The sequence below is a fragment of the Bacillus rossius genome, chromosome 13, assembly GCF_032445375.1.
Source record: "Bacillus rossius redtenbacheri isolate Brsri chromosome 13, Brsri_v3, whole genome shotgun sequence".
NCBI classification, from domain to species: domain Eukaryota; kingdom Metazoa; phylum Arthropoda; class Insecta; order Phasmatodea; family Bacillidae; genus Bacillus; species Bacillus rossius.
Genome location: NC_086340.1, coordinates 12,264,442 through 12,284,351, shown reverse-complemented (window position 1 = coordinate 12,284,351; position 19,910 = coordinate 12,264,442). Strand labels below are relative to the sequence as shown.

General features: G+C 46.3%; 1 protein-coding gene across 1 annotated transcript; it reads right to left on the bottom strand.

Annotated features, from left to right (window-relative positions):
* Window positions 1-1,034: 1,034 nt before the first annotated feature.
* On the bottom strand, window positions 1,035-18,463 carry LOC134538244 (uncharacterized). Its single transcript, XM_063379394.1, has 5 exons — window positions 18,407-18,463; window positions 14,490-14,864; window positions 10,814-11,076; window positions 8,615-8,824; window positions 1,035-7,729 (listed from the first exon to the last, which is right to left on the bottom strand). Exons 1-5 carry the CDS (start codon window positions 18,447-18,449, stop codon window positions 7,073-7,075), a joined length of 1,548 nt encoding a protein of 515 aa, XP_063235464.1. The 5' UTR covers window positions 18,450-18,463; the 3' UTR covers window positions 1,035-7,072.
* Window positions 18,464-19,910: the final 1,447 nt, after the last annotated feature.

Sequence of the window (19,910 nt, the reverse complement as noted above, 5' to 3'; positions counted from 1 at the left end):
ATATTTATGATATTGAATAAATCTGGACTGACCTATAATGCCCAGAGATGTAAAGGCTTAGTTGATTTTCTGCACAAAGGGTGAGATAACTGTAAAATCAAACATTCAACATTATATAAATTACATTGCACACTTTGTGTGTATTTTATCTATCTGGTCAGAATGTATGTGTACATGTGTAATGTAAGTAACTATAACACACGCTTATATATCTGTCTGTCGAAACACATCTAAACAGTTCCACAGCTCTACAGGGATTTTGAGCCTTGATAGAGCAAGATTAGGAGCATAAGCCCTCAACAATAAGCAATTAATGCAACAATTAAATATAAAATCAACTTAGCGTGTGACACTGAAGCTGCATCCAAATACAAGCCTAGAAAATCCTCTAGAAGTGCATCGTAGAGTACATGACCATCTTTGCATTGCTTCCAAATCCAATGATGCGTCCCTACATTCATTACTTTCGGAATTATGTTTTATTTAGTTTGTATATGACACTACTGTACATTTTTGTCATAAGATTTGTTTAAAACATTATAAGCATAAGTGATAACTCAGAAAGAGACAAATAAAAACGTCAATAAAAATTATCGAAAGGTGAACTTAAGCTTATAAGTATTTTTAATATTTTGAGATTCATAAAAATTTTTTTATTTAGATTGCTGACATTTATAATATTCACGACACATTACATTTTTTTTTTAAATTGGTCATTATTTACATTTAGCTGAATATTCTTAGATATCATGACTCAAAATGGCTACGTGCTCATTAGTACGACCAACTGTCAACAGATGGTTGCATGCAGTTGAAGTACTCGGATACTAACCACCCATTAGAAATGCGTCCTCTACATTGTGGCTGCAGTTATGTAATGGATGCATCCCTATGTATTCGGGTACAGCTTGAGTTTTAACTACCTCTACAATCATTATCATTCTTGCGTGACACATCCAACGATAAATGCATTTGAACTAGGGGACACAGTGTGATCACAGGGTAGAAAAGGATTGAAATCAAAAACTCAAGAATGTAGTAATCTCTGCAGATGTAAAGAGATTGTGTGTATTTACGTGTTGACACCAAGCACACATGTGGCATGGAACAGGTAAAACTCACAATTAATCAAGCAACAATATTAAGCATCGCAATGCAATACAGTTTACTGCCTGGTCTACAAAATTTCTTTTTGGCTGAACATCTTCAAGCGCATGTATGGAACCAGTTTTTCATTTTTGTTTGTTTTGTAAGAAAATCATTAATTTTTATGTAAAAATTATACATCAGTATATGCTATTACTAATTTTTTTTTAATAACTACAACATAGGAAACTTCGGGCACCGCTAAATGTTATTTAGGGTCCATTGTTTTGTAGACTGAAGCAAACAGTTAACCTTTTCATATATAATTTAATATCAACAACATATCTATAAATACAATATGCAATCTTTAAAATACATTTCTTAATTTTTATTTTAAACAAGTTCACAGCCAATGCCAAACTAATACGGCTTATTTAAAGAAAAGGGGATGGGGGGGAAAGAAAATTATCTTACATGATTGGTGACTGGAAAAATGATCTGCATGCTAAAATGTGATAAATGTGTTACACACTAGCAAGTCAGAAGACAGTTAAACTATTATAGTATTTTATTTTTCCAAGCAGCCACAATTGTTTATATAGCTTGCTTACGTCATGTGGTTTTGTGCCATTTAGTGACTTATGAACAACACAGTAATAACTTATAATATGAAGGGAATCACTGATATGTTCTTTCATGGGCATAGATCCAAGGTTGTGTGTGGGGGGGGGGGGGAAAGCAGGGGGCCCCAGTTCCTCCCTGAAATTAAGAAGCCCCTCGCTTGTGAAATAGTGAGTGTGAAACAGGGTTGATAAACGTAAATGCCAAAACCACGTTTTATGGAAAACTTTCTGTACACGTAAAAGTTTTCTGTTCATTACTTGCATATGTATACATAGGCTAAAATATGGGCAGTGTTCAACACATGAGCACTGTATCGGACTTGTATTATATCGGATAAACACCCCCCCCCCAACCACAAATCCTACAGATTTGCGCTTCTGTGTTCTTGCAACAGTGCAAGTAATTACCAAAATGTATTTCTGACACTAAATCAGTTCTTAAATATTTTTCATGAACAACCTGCTGTAAAATATTGACCTAAAAATACAAATAAGTTTGGTTGTACTTAAAAAAAACAAAAAATTGTTTTACTGTTAGAGAGAGCGAAGGGCTTCTTAATCCTGCTAATAAAAATGTCACATTTTGGATGCAAGCGTGGCCACAGCAATACTGTAGGCAAAATAAAATATTGTGTTTAGACTTGTGATAAAATAGATTTTCTAAAAAAATACTTGCGTTAATATTTTTTTGTATCACAAACTGCTATTTCTAGTGCAATTTAAAAACCGAAAGTTTTAAAAATAATTTTAAATATAAATAGGTACTAATAACTTACAATATTATGGCAATACTGCTTAGACTAAAATGAAACCCTATTTTTACCTTATAAAGTAATACAAAATATAAAAATCTACATGGCAACTATTTACTCAGTAGTAAATATTCCTTACATTATCAAACATATTAACATTTAGATATGCTGCTATGTGGTAAAATGCACAACAATAACATGTACCTCAAACTTATAAACTCAAACAGTTATTCATTCACAACGTAATCATATTTACATATTAGGACCATTATCTTTAAATAAACAACACATTTTATCACAAATTTTTAACACTCTGAAATGTACACTATATATGTATAGCATTTTAAAACTCTAATATTACTTTCATAAACTATGTACGTAGTAAAATCTTCCTCAATTTACTGAATTAGGTACACTTTCATCATAGTCCACTTTCAATAAAGTTTTCTACGAAAGCTACTACTTGCATGATGTGACGGCTGTCTTTAACACACTTCACAAGCATACATGCACTAAATACATAACATTTTTAAGTACCATAAATGATACTGGATAAAACATACGTTTGTAGGTTTGTGTGCTATTCACGGATGATATTTTTTTACAAATACACGCAAGTGGCCTTCAGTCACTGACTATACTTTTCCAGTAGAAATGTTAATCAGGAAGTCAACCACCTTAAAGTTTATTAAATGCATTCATGTATAGTGGCATGGACATTCAATAACAATTTTATTCCAAAGTATAACATTAATGGAGCATAACACGTTCATCCTGCCAAATCCCACGTAATATCAACAACAATTAAATCACATTTAATTATTTCTGTTTGGAACTGTAGTGAAAAATAAACATGAATTACATAAATTTCTTGGGGAAAAAAAATTATGAAAGATTTATTATTTACCCAATCACCTAGATTTAAACTATGTGAAGCTAAAGTTTCACTGTCAGAAAGGGAAGTTATTTTAAATACATAACGTAGATAGTATTTTATGAAATTTTTAACAAGTTCAAAACATTATTTACATGTTTAGAGATTAATAAAATTTCAGAACGTTTCAGATCTATATGTAATGAAAAACTATTTTTTTTTTTTGCCAATTTTAAACATATTTAACTAAGCCATTCTTACACACAAATGTTTTAACAGACATACATCTCCATCATTTGCTTTAAAAAATCAAAACAATCTGAGTGTTGGTGTGTAGTTTCCAAACACATATGTACAGATTTTTTGCGATAACTAACACACTCATTTAATTCTTAATGATGCAGCAACAACACTTAACTATGCCATCTTAGTTAAGGGATATGTTTTTTTATGCTTTCTTTGGATGTAATTGAATGCATTTCACAAAAAAATTTATGCATTAGTTTCTTGATACACCTCAAGTTTTCATACCCAAGTGCAGATTTTAGCAGAATAATCTTTCCGTACTGATTGCTGAACTTTCACAAGCTCCTTCAGTTTTTTCAGAAAGTCTCTTTGAAACAATAAAACAACATTACATCCAAATATTTACAATGTGCACGGCTTACTTCAACAGCTGTATTGCAAACAATATCTCGTGACTCAATACCCATATGCTTTTAAGACATTACAGCAAAAAATTTTTTTCAACTTTTTAGCATAAACATTGCAGATTTTCGATGAGAATAATTTAATACAGTTTCATTCCGTACAAAGTATCAAACATGAAAATTCACATAGGTAGTTCATTTTCCATTTATGAAGTTGTATAGAAGTATGGAGTAATATGTAAGCCGGATAAGAACAAACATGTAATTATTATCAATTTTCACTATGTACCAATTTTTTTTGGCAACATTTACTCAAAGTTTACATATTAAACATGAAAAATACAGTACAAAATGTACAAAGTTGGCTGGTTGTTAAATGTCGACTAAAACCATTTATACTTGAGGACGACTATGAAATTGTATGTTATAATGTCCATATAAGCTTAGCTTCCTAAACACAGCTTTCAACATTTTGATTTGAAATACATATGCATGGAGCCAAATATACAATGTTATATAACTGTCTGATGTTGTCAGTTAAAATGTTTTATACGAAGAAAAATTACACGCACAGGTTTAAGCTGTTATTGCTGGGCATGTCTTTTGTCTAACACACAATAAGTAAAAATACAAGTTTGAGTCATTTACACATACAATAAATGTGTATAATTTCCTACTGTAATATTCAATTTTTCTCTCGGTTCCTTTAATATCTACTGGTTTATAAAACTGAAATTAAATAGGAATATTACATTTGGTGGAGATAACCTAAAACTCTTTTGACTGCGTTGAAATAACTGTAGTAGTGTCAAAAATATTTTTAGAAATAACTTTGCTAGTTAAGAATAAATAATTTTTGTAGGTTTGTAGGTTGATCTCTAAAACTTTGTAGGCTACTAATACAGTGCATAATTCAAGTATTTCTGTGGCAGAAGTAAACTGAATGATACCAATATTTAATAGGTAAATACATTTGTTATGTTTATATTAGAAGACATAAAAATTAAAGTTACTAGGAAAACTAATATATGCTATACTGAACCAAAAAATAAAATGAAATAATTTGAGTACATGTTTTAACATAAAAGTCATGTTCAGTGTAACATTATTATGGCACTGTTTTTTTTTTTATCTTAACAGTGTATGTGCTAGATGACAGCCATATATGAATTTAGTATTAAACCACAGCAGCCATTATCATTTGTGATATGCTATCATGTTCCTCGTTCAAAAGTGTAAAAGTCTTAGACTGATCCTCCTGATTTACTAACGGGCCAATCAGGCATTTGAGCCTAGCGCCAGTTTTTGAGAGGCGGGAGAATTTGAGGTGCAAATAAAATCTGAATGACTGGAAAAAGTAAGTACGGTAATGACTTGATTTTCAAAAATACATGTCAAATTCTTCAACTTAAAGCACAACAGAAAGACACATAGAAGAAAAAAGACTATCAGTCTACCATATGTCTTTAAAAATAACCTTAGTATTTAGTTGTATAATGTGTGGTTTCAAAACTAATAATAAATAAGCTTGAATTTGTAAAATTTTATGATTTTTTGAGAAAGAAACGGAGGAGCTTCCTGAAATTGAGGCATGGTCTTAGTGTGATGTAGGAAAAATATATAACCACACAACTACTAAAAATCTCTTTTTAGAGCATATCAATAAAGTAAGTTTATATAACATGAGCTTGGGAAGCCCTTGATAAAATCAGGTGTTTAAACATTCATTTTGAATGAAATTTTAGCACCATATTTCCAAAAGAAAAGAAATAAAGTAGCTAGTTTTCTAGGAAAATTATTTATTAAAATTGCGAGTGTCTCAGTTGCAGAGTTTGTTATTTTATTTTTTTCTCATCACCAATGTTTCAGGGCTTTTCACGTGAATCTGCATCTATACCTCTCTCACATTTTATGATTCGTGCCAAATGTTCTCAAAAAACATTTACTGAATAATATCTAATAGCATTTAAAAGTCGCACGAGTGTTCGTATTTGTGACCACAGCTCAAAAAAATAGTTGAGTATATATCTTGCGAAAAAAATTAATTTACTGGAAAAACTCTCAAAAATACAGAGTGGCTAGCAACATGTGATTATATGAATCCTGTATTTTCCCTGACCTCTAAATTTGTTGGTTGCAAAAAACTATAAAATATACACATTCAAAACAAGCAACTGTTATATAGATATCACAATTCACTATTGCAGCTGGCAACTATAAAATATTTTATCGAATTACTGTCGATAACAATATAGTCAGTGCTCATACATGTACTTACGACCAAAAAGGAATGAGAAGAAAACTTTTTGCAACACTTAGATATGGGCTGGAATGGGGAAGAAAATAATGTGTATGTGTAAACGGTACTAATGAAAATAAATCTCTGGTATAACTTAAATTTATGAGAAAAATCATCATTAAAAAAAAAGTGTGAGCGAACTCTCAGTGCTCGCCAGAGATGCGTGACTTCTAATCTCGGTAACGAGAAAAATCATATGTTTTCATGTTGCAAATACACTTATAATATTAAAAATCACTCAACAACATTTAACGTAGATTTCTTAAAAATAATGCAGAGTGTGATGAATCTATGAAAAAAAAATTGTGTTTTCAAAATATATTTCTTGATACGAATAATATATAGTTTCCATGCCCGCTGCTAGAATTCGTTGCCAGAGCAGCTACATTTTCTATCGAATCATTTGATCAGCAGACCCAAAATTTTTAACTGCAATAACGTAACGTCTCCCAAGAAAGAAAAAAAAAAAACCTTGAAAAAAGTACTAAAACCACGGCTTTGGACCTGATTTTCTACGAGAGAAAAATTTTATCAAATGCAGCTCGTCTTGTTAAAAAATCCACTTTAACAGTTATAATACTACAAAGTTTTCCCTTTGGCTCTGTCGTAAACTTTGGTTCGCGCCATCCACCGCAGAAGGTTTAGCACTTGCGATTTCCATTCCAATCAAATAATTACTCCTACCGAGTGCTAAGATGTTGAACATGAAAAAATAATCCTTGAATTATTTGGGTTTTTTTTCCCTGTGATGGTAATGGCGAGAGAATTGGAATAAGCGACTCGCCAGGTTACTCCTTGAGCGAAGTGAATCGACGGAACCTGCCCTTGAGCTTGTGGCTCTTGAGCACCCTCTGCACCCGGAGGCTGCAGGCGGCGCCCCCCAGGTACGCCACCTCCACCTTGTTGCCCTCCTCGAGCGCGGCCACCAGCGCCTTGACGGCCACCGCGCCCACGTCCTTGGCGCCCAGCTCGAGGGCGGTGCCCGGGAAGCGGTCGCGCACGCACTTGCCCACGGCGGCCGCCTGGCCCGGGGTCAGCGCGACCCCGGCCACCCCCAGCCGGCTCAGGTAGCTCAGGTTGGCGACCACCGCCTGCAGGAAGAGGTGCTCCAGCGAGGCCTTGTGCGCCGTGTCGGTGACGCCCAGCCCTGCGGCCTCCAGGTGGCTGAGCGAGCAGGTCCTTAGCGAGCGCCCCACGGCCCGCAGGGTGCGCTCGCCCTCGTCCAGGCACACGCGCCAGTGGCTCATCTTGAGCGACTGCAGGGTGCGGAACGAGCTGGACAGGGTGGCGAAGAACCCGGAGAGTGAGCGGTCGTCCACCAGGAGCGGGTTGCCCGCGCTCGAGTTCTTGTCCAGGCTCAGGTCCAGGTCGCTGAGGTGGGTGAAGCCCTTCAGGAAGGGCAGGAGGTGCGGCCCGCGCAGGGCCATCCGGTCGTTCACCGTCACCTGGGGGGCAGTGCGAGGGTCATCTCCGTCCGCCTCACCACAAGCTTGGCGTGGTACAAAAAAACACAGTCAAATCATACATGCGCTGAGTGTTTATTCTAATTTATTAAATTATACACACGGGAACATAACCTCACTTACACAAAAATAAACTTGGACAAGTTTAGGAACACAATTCATATTCACTAATACTAACTACAAGCTTGGCGTGGTTAGAAAAACACAGTCAAATCAAACAGTTCAAATAATACATGCGCTGAATGTTCATTTCTAATTTATTAATTTATACACACGGGAACATAACCTCACTTACACAAAAATAAACTTGGACAAGTTTAGGAACACAATTCATATTCACTAATACTAACTACAAGCTTGGCGTGGTTAGAAAAACACGGTCAAATCAAACAGTTCAAATAATACATGCGCTGAATGTTCATTTCTAATTTATTAATTTATACACACGGGAACATAACCTCACTTACACAAATAAACTTGGACAAGTTTAGGAACACAATTCATATTCACTAAAACCAACTACAAGCTTGGCGTGTTTAGAAAAACACGGTCAAATAAAACAATTCAAATAACACATGCGCTGAATGTTTATTCTAATTTATTGAATTATACATACAGGAACATAACCTCACTTGCACAAAAATACACTGGGACAAGTTTAGGAACACGATTAATATCACTAATACTAACTACAAGCTTGGTGTGGTGGAAAAAACACGGTCAAATCAAACAGTTCAAATAATACATGCGCTGGATGTTTATTCTAATTTATCAAGTTATACATACGGGAACATAACCTCACTTGCACAAGTTTAGGAACACACTTCACACCACCAGCATTCACAACGACTGAACTATGAGATGTACCTGGAAGCCGCCCAGCCGCAGGAACACCACCGCCGGGCACACGAAGTCGGGCAGCGACGTCAGCAGCTCCGCCACGGAGTCGTCGTGCCGCCCGAGGCCCGACAGGTGGCCGTCGTGGATGGCGAGGTGAAGCCGGCAGTTGGCCAGCACCAGGTCCCGTATGCACGTGCTTTGCAGGAACGACAGGAACACCGACAGCGAGCCCTCCTCCTGCAGGGTAAAAAGGGCAAGTGAAACAAGTAGTATAAGTATTTTTGTTACGGACGCAGACTGGACCACGACCCATCGCCGGGTTCGGGGGCTGAACGGCCGCTGACGTTAAGGCATGGCCCACGCGTGCCTCGCCCGGATAACAAGGGTCCTCGCTACCCCACTACTCCCCTCACACCGTCAGGCCTCGGGCCATTGCCAATGACAAGAATCTAAATAATTAAGTTTTTGTAGCCACTAATACTAAAACTTGTATTTGTTACATCACTCATAAATCAATATCAATTTTATTTTCACAAAATCCCCGAAAAAAAACTCATGTTTCTATGTTTTTTTTTTTGGGGGGGGGGGGGGGGGAACAATATTATAATGAATAATAAAGTAAAAATATTTTTTAAGGATGGTCAATTCGGAACTGTATACTACTACAAAATTTCACGCTTTAAGGGTAGGAGGGGGGAGGGGTAGAGGGGGTGGGAGTGGAGGGGTGGAATTGAGGGGGAGGGGGAGAGGGGAGGGGATGGATTGGGAGAGGATTCTATAGGGGCGGGGGAAGAGTTGCGTGAAGGGGGGAGGGGTGTAGAGGGAATGGATTGGGAGGGGATTCCTTTCAATGACAGAAGGTGGCAATTTCTCTAACTGACCGACTGCCTTTTGCTGGCAACAGGTCGACCTGAAGCTATGTCACAATTCTGGAGTCTGGCTCGATGCCCTGCTCGCGACCGCAGCTCACACAGCGTAGTACTGCAGCTAGGACTTTTCAATGACAGATGGTCGCAATTTCTCTAACTGACCGACAGCCTTTTACTGGCGACAGGTCGACCTGAAGCTATGTCACCACTCTGGAGTCTAGTCCGACGCCACAGTTCGCGACCGCCCCACTTACACGATCATATTACACAGCCACAATGAGTGCTAACTGGCAGCACGACGGGAAACGGCATAAGCCGCCCCCAAAAGACCAGACCTGACCAAACCAATGCGGACTAAAAGTCCAAGTGCCCCACCCCTTGCATAGTAGAACTTCTACCACGCCCCACTCTTCTTCCAGGACCATCCTTCTATTCCTGTAATCCACCTGCTTGTAATAATGCATGACCTTTGCATCCCGCATGTATGTGCCCAGGGTTTTCCCTCTGTCTATGGAGGTTTTACCTGGGCCCAACTTATCTAGTTTTAGTCTAGAATTAAGAGTGAGGGGAGTTAGTCATGGCGAAAATGTCTGCCATGGCTGGCCAATCCCCTCCTAGCACATGATGCACGTGACCTTTTCTGCATGGTTAAAAACCCGCATGTTTAGAGCGTATTGGGCTTGCCCTGAGACGCACTTAGAGTCTTCCCTGCCTAGACCCCTCCCTTACACACTTAGTTTTAATTTAGGTTAGGAAAAAAAACTGTATACTACTACAAAATTTCACACTTTAAGGATAGGAAGGGGGACGGGTAGAGGGGGGGAGGGGAGGGGTAAAATTGTGAGGGAAGGGGATGGATTGGGAGGGGATTCTAGAGGGGCGGGGGAGGAGTTGTGAGAGGGAGAGGAGGGGGAGGGGTGTAGAGGGGATGTATTGGGAGGGGATTAGAGAGGGGCGGGGGAGGAGTTGTGTGAAAATGGGGGGGGGGGGGTGATGAGGAGTGGGGAGGGTTGGAGAGGAGTGGAGAGGAGTGGGGGAGGGGTGGAGAGGAGCGGGGCAGGGGTAGAGAGGAGCGGGGGAGGGGTGTGGAGGGGATGAATTGGGAGGGAATTAGAGAGGGGCGGGGGAGGTGTTGAGAGAAGTGGGGAGTGGGGTGAGGAGGGGGGGTGTAGAGGGAGGGGATTGGGAGGGGATTCGAGAGGGGCGGGGGAGGAGTTTTGTTGGGGGAGGGGTGGAATTGAGGGAGGGGTGTAGAGGGGATGGATTGGGAGGGGATTCGAGAGGGGCGGGGAAGGGGCGGAGAGGAGGATGGGGAGGGGATGGTGAGGAGGGAAAGGGGAAAGGTACGCTCGCCCACCTCGATGCGGAAGGTCCACCCCTCGAGGCTGAGCAGACGCAGGCTGGAGTTCTTGGCCAGCGACTGGCAGACGAGCTGCGTGGGCCCGTCGTCCAGCACGAGGCGCTGCGAGCCCAGGTCGAGCAGCTGCAGGGAGCAGTTGTCTGCGACCCCCAGCACGGCGGGCAGCACCTCGCCCAGGCGTGTGCCTCCCTCCAGCTTGAGCGCGTCCAGGCACCCGGTGCGGCGCACCGTCTCGCCCAGGCACAGCGCGTCCTCGGCGCCTGCGCGTGGTTACAACCCTCAGCCAACCTGCCACACTTCGCAACGGTCAACTACAACAGTCGTCTCAACACTGGCATTACACCAGCGGTTCCCAAACTACTGGGTCGCGTTAAGGGTTACAGGTAGAGGTGGGTTGCAGAGTATCAATCTGCTACTTTGTAATGATACACGCCTGTATCAAGTACTGCAAACGAGTACACTATTCAAGTATCAAGTACTTTAGTATCAGTTTAGAATTCGCCTGGAACAACACCACGGCCAATGTGCGCAGAACCCGGTCGCAGATGACGGTCGCTTGGGCGGAGCTTGTGAAAGGGGAGGGAGCGACACGACGAATAAGGGATGAAGGGAAAGAATGTAGGGGACGGGGGAAGCCTAAGATGTACATCAAGTTCTGTCCCTGCCCGAACACGCCCGAATATTCACGTTCCGCCAACCTCGGGTTTATTTATATATCTCTGTTTATTTTAATCTAGCTATACTAACCTAACTAACCGTCCATAGTGGTTTAAAGTGTTTTAATGTAGCTAACCTAACCGACCACTTTTAAAAATTTGAATTCATTTTTTCCTGCGCAAAAAATAAAACAAATCCAGAGGTTGGCCAAAAGGTGAATATTCGGGCGTGTTCGGGCAGGGACAGAACTTGATAGACATTTTAGGCTTCTCCTTCGCGATGGTAAACTATAACAGTCATCTCAACTTTTAAAACACGTAATTAACACCGGCATTACACCAGCGGTTACCAAACTAGTGGGTCGCGTAAGGGTTACAGGTGGGGTCGCGACTCGATCCTAAAACTATGTATCAGAAACCATCGAATAAACCATCAGGAAAAGATAAGAAAAAATCGAAACATATCGAATTGGGTGCAAAACACCTTATCGATTGTTAAATAAATAACTGTTTTTGCTACAAAGTGCTTATATTTTGTCAACCACTATCAAATCAGAACACAAATTGTTTATCTATAATCAATTGGTATCTTAAAAAAAATCACATATATATTTATTTATTTGCAAATAAAAATAAGGTTTTTACTCCACCGTGGACCGATAGTCCGTGGAGGTACTCCTATTAAGGAAAGGTGGGTCGCCAGTTGAAAAAGTTTGGGAACCACTGCATTACACTGTTGATAACACATATTCTCCTTCATTTACGTGAACGGGCTTGGTAGCATACTGTCTGTTTGTTCGAATATTACGCAAAAACTTCATGGACGGTTTTTTTTTAAACTTGCTGGTTTTTTTAAAGCTTGAAAATAGACGGGAGTCGGAGATGCAACAATTCAACTAAATATTTTTTTTTTTTTTAACTCATCTTTGGTGAGATCCGTGGCGCTTAGTGAAGTTCGTCACGTCTTTGTTCGTTCAAGCTTCACGCAAAAACTACTGGACTGATTTTTGTGAAAACTTTTTTTTGTGTGTTTAAAAGCTTATGATTAGACTTTATAAACTTGTACTTTTTAGTGACATAGGGGTCATTGTAAATACAATGATTGGTGACGTGACGAGACGAGAATGGAGATTTGGCGACATGCATTTGTGGAAGAAAATGGAATGAACGCAAAGCCCAGACGATCCACGGAAACGCATGCCATGTTTCCCAGGTACGAAAAAATAAATACGGATTAACACCGCCAGGAATAGAACTCCGATTGCTTTCGTGAAAGGCAAGTTATCTGACCAAACTTTATTATTTTTTTTTAAAGATGGGTGGCACACTGGCAATTTTTGACAATCACCAGTGTGCCAACCATCTCACCCCTCTTAATGTTGTATTTTTATGTCACCCCGAGTAATTTTGATATTGTATTTGTGGTTGTTGGTGTATTAAGGGAAAACAAATTACACCCATGCCTAACCCGGGATTCAAACCCATAGCCTCCGCACTGTAGCCAGGTGCTTTGCCGACTACGCTACGGAATCACAACTCATTTCCTCCTCAATTCAAGATAGAGTTACTGAGAAACGTGTAGGCCTATGTATCCCAAAAAGTATGCATAGCTAATCAAAAAAAAAAAACTCGCTGACGTTGAAACTCTCTAATGAAGCACATACAGCTCACCCAGCAGACACTTGCAGACAGTGGAGCTTAGTAATGAAGCACGTATAGCTCACCCTACAGACACTTGCAGAAAGTGTCGCTCAGAACAGAATGACGTATAGCTCACCCTACAGACGCTTGCAGAAGGTGTCGCTCAGAACAAAAGCACGTATACCTCGCCCTACAGACACTTGCAGAAGGTGTCGCTCAGAACAGAATGACGTGTAGCTCACCCTACAGACACTTGCAGACAGCGAAGCTCGCTACAGAAGCACGTATAGCTCACCCTACAGACACTTGCAGAAGGTGTCGCTCAGAACAGAACCACGTATAGCTCGCCCTACAGACACTTGCAGACAGCGAAGCTCGCTACAGAAGCACGTATAGCTCACCCTACAGACACTTGCAGAAGATGTCGCTCAGAACAGAAGCACGTATAGCTCACCCAACAGACACTTGCAGAAGGTGTCGCTCAGAACAGAACCACGTATAGCTCACCCTACAGACGCTTGCAGAAGGTGTCGCTCAGAACAGAAGCACGTATAGCTCATCCTACAGACACTTGCAGACAGCGAAGCTCGCTACAGAAGCACGTATGGCTCACCCTACAGACACTTGCAGAAGGTGTCGCTCAGAACAGAAGCACGTATAGCTCACCCTACAGACACTTGCAGAAGGTTTCGCTCAGAACAGAAGCACGTATGGCTCACCCTACAGACACTTGCAGAAGGTGTCGCTCAGAACAGAAGCACGTATAGCTCACCCTACAGACAATTGCAGAAGGGGATCCTCAGAACAGAAGCACGTATAGCTCACCCAGCAGTGGAGCTAAGTAATGATGAAGCACATATAGCTCACACTACAGACGCTTGCAGACAGTGGAGATCAGTAATGAACCACGTATAGCTCACCCTACAGACACTTGGAGAAGGGGTTCTTCAGAACAGAAGCACGTATAGCTCACCCTACAGACACTTGCAGAAGGGGATCCTCAGAACAGAAGCACGTATAGCTCATCCAGCAGTGGAGCTAAGTAATGATGAAGCACATATAGCTCACACTACAGACGCTTGCAGACAGTGGAGATCAGTAATGAACCACGTATAGCTCACCCTACAGACACTTGGAGAAGGGGTTCCTCAGAACAGAACCACGTATAGCTCGCCCTACAGACACTTGCAGACAGTGAAGCTCGCTACAGAAGCACGTATAGCTCACCCTACAGACACTTGCAGAAGGTGTCGCTCAGAACAGAAGCACGTATAGCTCACCCTACACACACTTGCAGAAGGTGTCGCTCAGAACAGAAGCACGTACAGCTCACCCTACAGACACTTTCTGACGGTACAGAAGCATGCACGGCTCACCCAGCAGACACTTGCTGACGTTGAGGCTCCTGAGCTTGCAGGCGGGGTCGCGGACCGCCTCGAACACGTCGTGGAAGCCCGAGCCCGCGTGCACGCTCGAGTCGCACGAGGGCAGCGGGTGGAACAGCCTCTGGCACAGCACCGAGTCCGAGTTGCGCTTGCTGTCCCCTCCAGTGCTGTAGCCGTCGGCGAGCAGGGGCTGACGCGGGAGCGTGGCGGGCCGCCCCAGGCTGTTGTAGCCGCCCATCACGCCGCGCGGCAGCGACGAGAAGCAGTAGGACGAGCCGACGGCCTTGGGCGAGATGTTGCTGATGACGGAGGACTGCTTGCAGAGGTGCTGCAAGGTGCTGACTCCGCTGCTGCCGCTCCCCGAGCCTGCAACCCCCCCTCACGTCACTGCCCGCTCGGCCCGCCTACCAGACATTTGGAAACTGCTCGGGGGAGATGTTGCTGCTGATGGAGGACTGCTTGGCACGGAGGCACGGCGATGACCGGCCGTGCCCAGCGCCGAGGACCTGAGTTGCGGCGCCGGGCACCAGCACGACCAACAGCAAAAACTAAGGTACAGCGTTGTCCCCGAAACACTGTTTAAGGCCGGGAAGTGTGGCCCGAAGATGGTGTAAGCCTTTGTTGGTTAAACAAAAAAAAATGTGGTAAAATTCTGAGAATGAAGAGACTGAATTCTTTGCCTTATTTGATTTGTGGTTCGGGTCTTCATTTGGGGGAACAGCGTGAGTTCAGCGTGAGTCTCCCCTTAACGCTACACTGCGTATTAAGTGTGTAATTGCTGTCAGCCTTCGTTTTGACTTTATTTTGCTCAGAACTTTGTTGGTCACTTTAACTGTGAAGCGAGTTGAACATTTTGACCTGGATGGACTAGCGGGAATAGTATACAACGTTTTAGCAGTCATTATAGTTTTCATGGACGTTTCACGAAACTGGAACATTGAAACTATTATCGGTAAACTTCATTAAATTTAAACCTCTCCCCAGCTACGCCTCTACGAAAGTATAAACTTTTAAATGGTATATTATGAGCTGCGCAGAGTGTTAGTTATTCAGACATTTTAGTGGAACTGTATAAAATTTATTTATTTGTATAGATTTTTACTTTACTATTTTTTTTATAAAATATATTCTGTGCTAAGATATATTGGCTGTTGAGCGCCTTTTACTTCCTCTTTGGTATTATGTATTGTGCACGGTTACCGTACAAATAAATAAGATGAATTAGGGGATTTTCGAAATCTTACATATTTCAAAAGCTCATTCCTTGAGGTGTGGTTAAACTTTGGTTTTAAACTTTATTTATTTTGTTTTCTGCCTGAAACTGCAACGGTGGGCGGTGCCATCGTGCACGCCGATAAATGCGCGAATAATTTTTCATAATTTTTTTTGCTGTTTATTTTTATTTGACCGCCTACAGAGTGTCGGGGACGGGGTCTTTCCTTGCTCGCAGCGGACGGAAGGGCTTCATTGGGTAGAAGGAGTTAGAGGGGGAGAGTGGTTAGAAGCGGAGGAGGGGGTAGAGGGGAATAAGGGGTTAGAGACAGAGGAGGGGCGAAGTACTCACCGACGCTGACACCGCTGGTAGGGACGTGTGTAAGTGGTGGGTGCAGAGTGGCAGGGGGCGGGTGTAGAGCGGCAGGGGGCGGGTGCAGAGCGGCAGGGGGCGGGTGCAGAGCGGCAGGGGGGCGGGTGCAGAGCGGCAGGGGGCGGGTGTAGAGCGGCAGGTGGGCGGGTGTAGAGCGGCAGGGGGCGGGTGTGGAGCGGCAGGTGGGCGGGTGTGGAGCGGCAGGGGGGAGTGTGTGGAGCGGCAGGTGGGCAGGTGTGGAGCGGCAGGGGGGAATGTGTGGAGCGGCAGGTGGGCGGGGGTAGAGCGGCAGGGGGCGGGTGTAGAGCGGCAGGGGGCGGGTGTAACGCAGCAGGGGACGGGTGTAGAGTGGCAGGGGGCGGGTGTAGAGCGGCAGGGGGCGGGTGTAGCGCAGCAGGGGACGGGTGTAGAGCGGCAGGGGGGCTGGTGTAGAGCGGCAGGTGGGCGGGTGTAGAGCGGCAGGTGGGCGGGTGTAGAGCGGCAGGGGGCGGGTGTAGAGCGGCAGGGGGCGGGTGTAGAGCGGCAGGGGGGCGGGTGTAGAGCGGCAGGGGGGCGGGTGTAGAGCGGCATGGGGGCGGGTGCAGAGCGGCAGGGGGCGGGTGTAGAGCGGCAGGTGGGCGGGTGTGGAGCGGCAGGGGGCGGGTGTGGAGCAGCAGGTGGGCGGGTGTGGAGCGGCAGGGGGGAGTGTGTGGAGCGGCAGGTGGGCGGGGGTAGAGCGGCAGGGGGGCGGGGGTAGAGCGGCAGGTGGGCGGGTGTAGAGCGGCAGGTGGGCGGGTGTAGAGCGGCAGGGGGCGGGTGTGGAGCGGCAGGTGGGCGGGTGTGGAGCGGCAGGGGGGAGTGTGTGGAGCGGCAGGTGGGCGGGGGTAGAGCGGCAGGGGGGCGGGTGTAGAGCGGCAGGGGGCGGGTGTGGAGCGGCAGGTGGGCGGGTGTGGAGCGGCAGGGGGGAGTGTGTGGAGCGGCAGGTGGGCGGGGGTAGAGCGGCAGGGGGGCGGGGGTAGAGCAGCAGGTGGGCGGGTGTAGAGCGGCAGGTGGGCGGGTGTAGAGCGGCAGGGGGCGGGTGTGGAGCGGCAGGTGGGCGGGTGTGGAGCGGCAGGTGGGCGGGTGTGGAGCGGCAGGGGGGGGGGGTGTGTGGAGCGGCAGGTGGGCGGGGGTAGAGCGGCAGGGGGGCGGGTGTAGAGCGGCAGGGGGCGGGTGTAGCGCGGCAGGGGACGGGTGTAGAGCGGCAGGGGGGCGGGTGTAGAGCGGCAGGGGGCGGGTGCAGAGCGGCAGGGGGCGGGTGCAGAGCGGCAGGGGGCGGGTGTAGAGCGGCAGGTGGGCGGGTGTGGAGCGGCAGGGGGCGGGTGTGGAGCGGCAGGTGGGCGGGTGTGGAGCGGCAGGGGGGAGTGTAAGGAGCGGCAGGTGGGCGGGTGTGGAGCGGCAGGGGGGAGTGTGTGGAGCGGCAGGTGGGCGGGGGTAGAGCGGCAGTGGGGCGGGTGTAGAGCGGCAGGGGGCGGGTGTAGAGCGGCAGGGGGCGGGTGTAGAGCGGCAGGGGGCGGGTGTAGCGCGGCAGGGGACGGGTGTAGAGCGGCAGGTGGGCGGGTGTAGAGCGGCAGGGGGCGGGTGTAGAGCGGCAGGGGGGGGTGTAGAGCGGCAGGGGGGCGGGTGTAGAGCGGCATGGGGGCGGATGTAGAGCGGCATGGGGGCGGGTGTAGAGCGGCATGGGGGCGGGTGCATAGCGGCAGGGGGCGTGTGCATAGCGGCAGGGGGCGGGTGCAGAGGGGCAGGGGGCGGGTGCAGAGGGGCAGGGGGCGGGTGCAGAGCGGCAGGGGGCGGGTGCAGAGCGGCAGGGGGGCGGGTGTGGAGCGTCAGGGGGGCGGGTGTGGAGCGGCAGGGGGGCGGGTGTAGAGCGGCAGGGGGGCGGGTGTATAGCGGCAAGGGGGCGGGTGTAGAGTGGCAGGGGGCGGGTGCAGAGCGGCAGGGGGCGGGTGTGGAGTGGAAGGGGGGCGGGTGTGGAGCCACAGGGGGCGGGTGTGGAGCGGCAGGGGGCGGGTGTGGAGCGGCAGGGGGCGGGTGTGGAGCGGCAGGGGGCGGGTGCAGAGCGGCAGGGGGTGGGTGTGGAGCGGAAGGGGGGCGGGTGTGGAGCGGAAGGGGGGCGGGTGTGGAGCAGCAGGGGGGCGTGTGCAGAGGGGCAGGGGGCGGGGGTATAGCGGCAAGGGGGCGGGTGTGGAGTGGCAGGTGGCGGGTGTAGAGCGTCAGGGGGCGGGTGCAGATCGGCAGGTGGGCGGGTGTGGAGCGGCAGGTGGGCGGGTGTGGAGCGACAGACGGCGGGTGTAGAGCAGCTCACCGACGCTGACGCCGCTGGACGAGGGCGGGTCCTCGCGACGCATGCCCCAGCTGCCGGCCAGGCTGAGCGCCACGAGCGGCCGCGCGCGCACCAGGTTGGCGACAGCCTTGAGGCCCTCGCGGCCGCAGCCCAGGTGGGGCAGGTGCAGCACGGCGAGGCGGGGGGCGCGGTGAAGCGCTGCGCACAGCTGCAGCACCTGGGCCGTGCGCAGGCCCACGTCTAGCGCCAGCTTGGCGAGCCCGCCCGCGCCTGCTTGCTGCTGCTGCTGCTCTTGCAGCGCGTCGCACACTGCGTCCACCAGCGACTGGAACCGCGCGTCGCTGCAGGGGACACACCGCCACCGCGCGTCAGCGCCCACGGCCAGACAACTCCCAAGGTAGATACACGTGTATTTCGCGATTTCATTCCGTGTCAAGGTATTTCACAAACACTGCAGCTTTTTCTAAGAGTCATGGCTAGAGTCCTGGAAAAATTCGCGGGTTCATTTCGTGCTATGCTAAAATTCAAATAATTATACCTTAGTGCTGCTTCTGTCATTGATTCACTGTTAATCTGGAGGACTGAGGGCCAATTAGAGAACCCTTACTCAATAGAAGTGTCGAATCACGAGCCACCAAGTCGATACGACTCACAAGTCAGCAGCCAAAGAACAGTTTGTCATTTGCCCGAGTTTGTAGAGGATATTGGAGTCTATCCTGGAGGTCATTGAACCCGCGAAATTCACGGGTCTCTAGTCATGGCTAGAGTCCCGGAAATTTCGCGGATTCCTCTGGCCTCAGGATAGAATTCAAAATTATAGGTGTTCTCGACCCATGTTTACTTTCCCATTGGTTGATTTCTTAGCGAGAACATTCTCATCCTGGTTATTTGGCACTACCTGATTCGCTTACTTTTCTCCTAGATGGACATCGTTGGCTCACGGTCGTAGAGGGGCGTGTCCAGATAACTGCGGTCCAATCATGAACACAGTGCGACAGTGTGGAGGTTTGCATTCTAGCTTGCGAATAAATGAATCCGCGAAATTTCCGTGGCTCTAGTCATGGCAAATTGTGTGGGTGCAGCAGTACGGTGACCACGTTCTCATTGGCCCCGTCAAGAGCGGGACGACACCTCTCGCACAGACCTCAGCCGATAAACCACAGGAGTAAAAGCTTCAGTATTTTGTGAAATACCTTTTGACACGAAATGTATTCGCGAAATACGGGTGTCCCTAGCAATAACATACAAGTTTGATTCATTTTCTTATTCTGGCCTCCAGCGTTTATTTTTTTTCAACCTCTTGCAATAAGAGCTTGTTTTTATCAAATATTTTGTTTTAGATAACATTATAAGCTAGAGACCGGAAAAATTCGCGAATTCATTTCGCGATAGGAGTAGTATATAATAGGGCATACTGGATCAGGATGCAGGATGTGGAGCCGAGAGCCGACTCCGCCATCTTGGATTTGTGACGTCACAGCGGCAAAAATTCCTCAAAAATGACTCAAAATGACTCAAAAATTCC